This window comes from Athene cunicularia, assembly GCF_003259725.1.
Source record: "Athene cunicularia isolate RWA chromosome Z unlocalized genomic scaffold, athCun1 chrZ_part3, whole genome shotgun sequence".
NCBI classification, from domain to species: domain Eukaryota; kingdom Metazoa; phylum Chordata; class Aves; order Strigiformes; family Strigidae; genus Athene; species Athene cunicularia.
In genome coordinates this window covers 4,434,629-4,440,711 of record NW_020799144.1, presented here as the reverse complement: position 1 = coordinate 4,440,711, position 6,083 = coordinate 4,434,629, and the positions used below count along the sequence as shown (strand labels likewise).

General features: G+C 39.9%; 1 protein-coding gene across 1 annotated transcript; it reads left to right on the top strand.

Annotated features, from left to right (window-relative positions):
• Positions 1-838: 838 nt before the first annotated feature.
• IFNK (interferon kappa) lies at positions 839-1,405 on the top strand. The gene has a single exon (XM_026866489.1). It carries the CDS (start codon positions 839-841, stop codon positions 1,403-1,405), a length of 567 nt encoding a protein of 188 aa, XP_026722290.1.
• The last annotated feature ends 4,678 nt before the right edge of the window (positions 1,406-6,083 follow it).

Here is a 6,083-nt window from a genome sequence, read left to right as displayed (position 1 = left end):
GCCAGGCACTGGGAGACACATTCCAGCATTACACTGGCTGGGGTAGTCCTGAAGACAGGACATTTTGCTACCAACACAAATAAATTCAGTCTCCTTGACAGCTTGTCTTCACAGAAGGAGGCTTCAGAACATAAGTTTTCTTACTCTGAAATGTAAGGAATTCCTCTTTTTACATAAAAGCATGCTTTTCTTTACAGCTCTAAAAATGTATGCAATTCATCAAGTAATGAAGTAGGAGAAAGCTCTTCTGAGTTATAAACTATCAGACATTTTGGAGAAAAAAGCATCTGTCTTACGAATTGTATAAACTTATTTTCTTGCCACCGCAGTGATAGCAACATATGCCCCTAGTAAGTCAATGCTTGTGTCAACAACAGGGTTAGTTTGCTAGTAAAATTTAAGTCACTCCCCAAACAAAACAATTTGTCCTACAAAAAAAGAGAGCATATATTTTCATATCTGTTATCTGGGGATGTGATTCTTTTAAGAATATGAGACGATGAAATGCCCTTACCAGATTCTAACCTGCTAATCCGTCCATGTCCTCTGACTGGCCAGATTGACTCACTTACTCTTTTTTCAGTTAAACACAGTCAAAACAGAAATGAGCAAACCTTTGCAACTGTTTGAAACTGAAATAAACAGTAAATTCTTGGCAGGATCACAGTTGACAAAAACACAATTCCTACAAAATGAGTAATACTTAGCATGTCATACAAATGAAATAAATTTAGAGACACCAAAGATAAGTATGTGAGCACAGACAAGACAAACAAGAAACTGCAAACTCAGAGATCTGCAAAAAGGCAAGGAAAAAAGTGCTGACTACTTCATCAGCATGACCATCTTGGTTCAGAGAAGTTTACTGCTAATTTGCATTACACTGGCATTGTACATCAAAATCTCGCATCCAGTTTGCCTCTTCCAAGCAATCAAAGTGAACTACTACAACATGAACTTTCTGTGGACAATAGGTGGCTATTCTTCTCAAGAATGTCTGAGTGAAACAACGGATTTCAGATTCCCCATGGAGATTACCAAGGTCACACAGAAGAATGTCACAATGATCATCTATGAGTTCCTCCAACAGATCTTCCAACTGTTTAGCAAAAATCTTCCTGTTGGTGCTTGGAATATAAGCAAGATTCAGAAATTCCAAAATGGAATTCACCAGCAAATTGAGCAATTAGAGGTATGTTTATCAGAAGATCAATCAAAAGCAAGAAACAGCTTTCAAACATGCATCCTAAAAAGCACTACATTCCGCATTAAAAAGTACTTCCAAAGAATCACCAATTTCCTAAAAGATAAGAAATACAGCCACTGTTCCTGGAAAGCAGTTCAAATGGAATTGAGAACATGTCTTATAATTTTTGACAGTCTTATGAAAAAACACACGCCATAAAGAGGTAACATAATCTTTTTTTGGGATTCTTTGTGAGAATCTGACAATCTTCTCCTTTCTGATAGGTTTTTAATTTCTAAATTTTAATAATTTACAAATTGATAACTGGGGCCTGTTTTCAAAAAGCATTCAGCGCATTAAGTTAAACGTGTAAAGTGAAGAGGCACTACTGCTTCTGTAGAAGGTAAGTTCTTTAAATAACAAGTGGATATTGCTCCTCTGTATTCTCTCTTCGCACCATAAAAAAACTTTGCAGTCTTTCCACAGAATATGTAAATTGTTTTAGGACCTGAAACTCTTGAATTGACACTACATAGATTTTATTTTTGAATTACTTCACTAATGCAGAAAAAAGTACAAGATGCAGATATGCATAAGGAAGACAGACCTTTCCATAGTCCTATATGCTACAAAGATCTTAATTTACAAAGCAGATGAGAGTTTAACATGACTTGGACTTCTTTAAATTCAAAAATAATGATGGGTAGACCTTCTGAGCTAGAAAACTCAATTCCCAGCTTTGATCCTTATTTTGCAAGTAAATATCTCTATATCCTGTGGGAACATAAACCCCATCTTTACCGCAAATTCAGTAACTACAGCATGAGTTTTTTAGTTATGCTGGTTCACAATGCTATAAAAAATATGTATCTCTTCTATCTGCTTTGAGTTCATAAGCAGATAAGATTAATCTGAAAATATTTACTATATGGATACAGATAAAACCAAATTTCTGCCCTCTCCCCCCTTTTTTTCCCTCATACAGGCAGACCCAAGCAGTGCTTTAAGGCATCATCTTCATCAGTTTAACTGCTACTTAAGAGACCTTGAATATCCTTGTCTCACATCCATTCTTTATATATTAGTCGGATGAGGTCTAACATGGATTTCTTCCCACCTCAGATTTCTAAGAGTATTTGATTCCTAAAATATGTTTATCATAAATGAAATGTGTTGAATAGAAATGTAAGAGGAAAAGAGTTAAAATATTTATGTGAGTATATGAAACTGGTGAAGAAAAAGGGAATACTCTGAAGAGAAAAAATGCAACATGCTGTTACCATTACCTGAGAACAGAATCTCAACATTTTGCCTGATAATCTGAGGGCTGGACAGCAACTTCAGTCCCATGTCTTTCCTTTATTTAAACTGAATATGTATCTCAAAATTCCTTCCTACTTTGGGGGAAAAAAAAAACCAAAAACAACCAACAAACCAAACAAAAAACCCAAGGAAAACTAATTCTGCGTGTAGCCATCTTAATAGAATGCGATTATTATTCCTGATCTCAGGAGTACAATTAACAGGATACTTACAACTGTTTAATTTTAGGCATCTACATTAGACACTGAGCTAAGGAGATCAGGCCCATTCAGTTCACTCTCATGTGCTTCTATTTTACAGGAACAGGGACGGGAAAGAATGGGTTTCAGACTCCTGAATATAAATTTACTTCCAATCACAGTCATAACAGCACAGTTAACCTTGTACAGGAAGCATAAGACCAGTTTGGCACATAGTAAATGTTAAAATCCCAACAACCTCATTAATCAATCTCTGGAATCTCTGTTTTGTTAATTTAAACACTCTGCAACTATGCTGACACCATAGTGATGTTTGACAGCAGCAAAATATGATTAAGCACATTAAATTCTTAATATTTTTTTTTAATTTACTGCTTTTAATGTATGGTTACTGTGTGGAATTAACAGAGCTCAAGTTTGTATACCCAACCTAAGAAAGTTGCTGAACTGAAGCCCATGAACTTGAGGTTTCCTTATGCATAAAGCATCATGAAAGATGATGTCAAGATGCATCTATGTACCTATTATCTATTATGGACATACTTCTCCTTGCTCAAATCTGCACTTGGATTTCAGTTTCTGAAAAGCCAAGAATCAGCACAGACTTTAGCACATACGACTGGACACAACCTTACACTTCCTACTAAATTCCATCAGTTCTTCATAGGATCACAGCGTGTTTTGGTTAGGTAATAACAGCATCATGAGCAAAAAACCATTCCTGTACAGTGTGTGGAACCATTTGCTTCCTTCATCTGCGCTTCTGGGGGCCAGGGGGGTGGTGGGGGTGGTGTACTTCCATGAATCTAAAGCAGATACGCCTATTAACTCATGCATGCTGTACTGTATTGTTTTTCCATTTCAAGATGCAGAGGTTTTTTTGAAAGAGGGAGATGGAGAGGTTGTAAAGCCATACATTTATTAGGCAATAATTTGGGTTATCCAGGTGGACTTAACTGACTGGTGTCAGCAAAGCTTTTATAAGGAACAGGTGTTTAAGAGCCTATGCTAGCATTCTGCAAAAAATCTTTGCTTTTACAAGTTAAAGTAAATGGTATCTTATAGAAGAAAAAAATAAGTTACTGTAGACAATATTATTTTCACATTTCCCATCTGGAATTCAGTCTCAACCCTCCAAGAGGATATATTTGCAACTTTCTATTTCTGTGGAAAGAGCTGCACTGTCCAAGACTGAATATGGTCTTCCACTATTTGAAGTCAAGGAACTTTAAATCTTGACCTTTTCCCTTACAGGATGTGGTGGGTTGACCATAGCTGGACACCAGGTGCCCACCAAAGCTGCTCCATCATTCCCCTCCTCAACTACCGGGGAGAGAGACTATAACAAAAGATTCATGGGTCAAGATAAAAAGAGGGAGCGATTGCTCACCAATTACTGTCATGGGCAAAGCAAAATCAGCTTGGGAAAAGTAAGAAATCAGAGTAAGATAATGAGAAATAAAACAAATCCTAAAACACCTTCCCTCGACCCCTCCCTTAACAGGCTTAACCTGACCTCCTCCTCCCCAGTGGCAGAGAGGAGCAGGAGATGGGTGTTGTGCTTAGTCCATCACCCATTTTCTCTGTCACTCCCTCCTCACAGGGAGGACCCCTCACACTCTTCCCCTGCCCCAGCGCAGGGTCCCCCGCACAGCAGACAGTCCTCCATCAACTTCTCCACGGTGGGTCCTTCCCACAGGCTGCAGCTCTTCACGCCCTGCCCCAGCGTGGGTCCCTTCCCCGGGGTGCAGTCCCTCAGGAACAGGCTGCTCCAGCGTGGGTCCCCCACGGGGTCACAGCTCCTGCCAGCAAACCCGCTCCAGCCTGGGCTCCTCTCTCCATGGGGCCGCAGGGCCTGCCAGGAGCCTGCTCCAGCACGGGCTTCCCGCGGGGTCACAGCCTCCTTCGGGCACATCCCCCTGCTCCGGGGTGGGCTCCTCCCCGGGCTGCAGGTGGAGATCTGCTCCCCCATGGACCTCCCTGGGCGCAGGGCACAGCTGCCTCACCACGGCCTGCGCCGCGGGCTGCGGGGGAATCCTGCTCTGCCTCCTGGAGCACCTCCTCGCCCTCCTGCACTGACCTTGCTGTCTGCAGAGCTGTTCTCTCACACATTCTCACTCCTCTCTCCCAGATGCAATTGCCCTTGCACAGTTCTCTTTTCCCTTCTTCAATGTTACCCCAGAGGTGCCTTGGCCAGCAGCAGGTCCGTCTTGTAGCCAGCTGGCATGGGCTCTGCAAGACACTGTGGAAGCTTCTAGCAGCTTCTCAGAGAGGCTGTTCCTGCAGCCCTCTCACTACCAAAACCTTGCCATGCAAACCCAATACACAGGAGTACTTAGAAATTAAGTACTGCACTGTTCTATGAAAATTTCTAGATTACTGTTGTTACATGTAATTTTTACAATTAAACTTTTTGTAACACCTGTAATTTTTTATGATTAGTGTAACTGGAGACCCAAAGAAACAAAAACATGTCTATTTGTTCAAGTTTTTTTAGATTGTTGCTTTTGATAACACTGTGGATACACACCACTTCAATGTCTACCTTATCAAGCATTCTATTATCATGTCAGTGGGTACTTCCGCACAAGAACAATGGGAAAAGCGACACTAAAATGAGAAAGTAAAAATGGTGTTTTAAGACTCTTAGACTTATTATGGAGATTCAAAGTCACTTAAAATTTTTTAAGAAAAAAAATTACTATGTTTCAAGATCCTCTAACTGGATAGTTTCTTGACTATTTTTCTGGGTAAAAGAAGAAGGGGAAGCCCATATTTTTCAGGGAAATGCTATCTGAAATGTTCACTGCTAGCATTTGTACCATGTTGTACTGGTCAGTGAAAGCTTGGATTACTTTGAAATACAGACAGTTGTGAGATGGAGAAGATAAATTGCAGTTCTCCCAAGATTTAGTGCTGGAGTAAGGAATGCATGATCAAAAGGTGAGAAATAAAACAGAACTTCATTTCTTACAGACCTCATCCACACTTATTTGGTTTCAGCACATTGAGAATAACACCCAGTCAAGGGCTGGTGTCAAGCCTCTCCAAGCTGTTTTTTAAATGCCTGTTCAGCACATCCTCCAGTCCCCAATTTAGAGACTGCACTCATCTATCTGCTAGCATTTGTTTTAAAACTTCAGAGCTGCATAATTATGATATAAGTAATTTCATTTTTTGTACCCCCAAGTGGTATTAAGTGTAAAATCACAAAAATAATAAACCCAAACCAATGATTACTACAGTGGAAAAAGACATGTTTTGAAAAGAGGAGAGGTCCTCTATTATCAAGTACCTGGCATATTACTAGCTACAGTTTTTCTGGATTAAAAACCTGCATGTTTTGATAGTGTGAGGGTATGTTCAATCTTCAT

Excerpts from the sequence above, each read along its gene's own strand:
- IFNK (XM_026866489.1), top strand. The coding sequence starts at position 839 with ATGACCATCTTGGTTCAGAGAAGTTTACTGCTAATTTGCATTACACTG.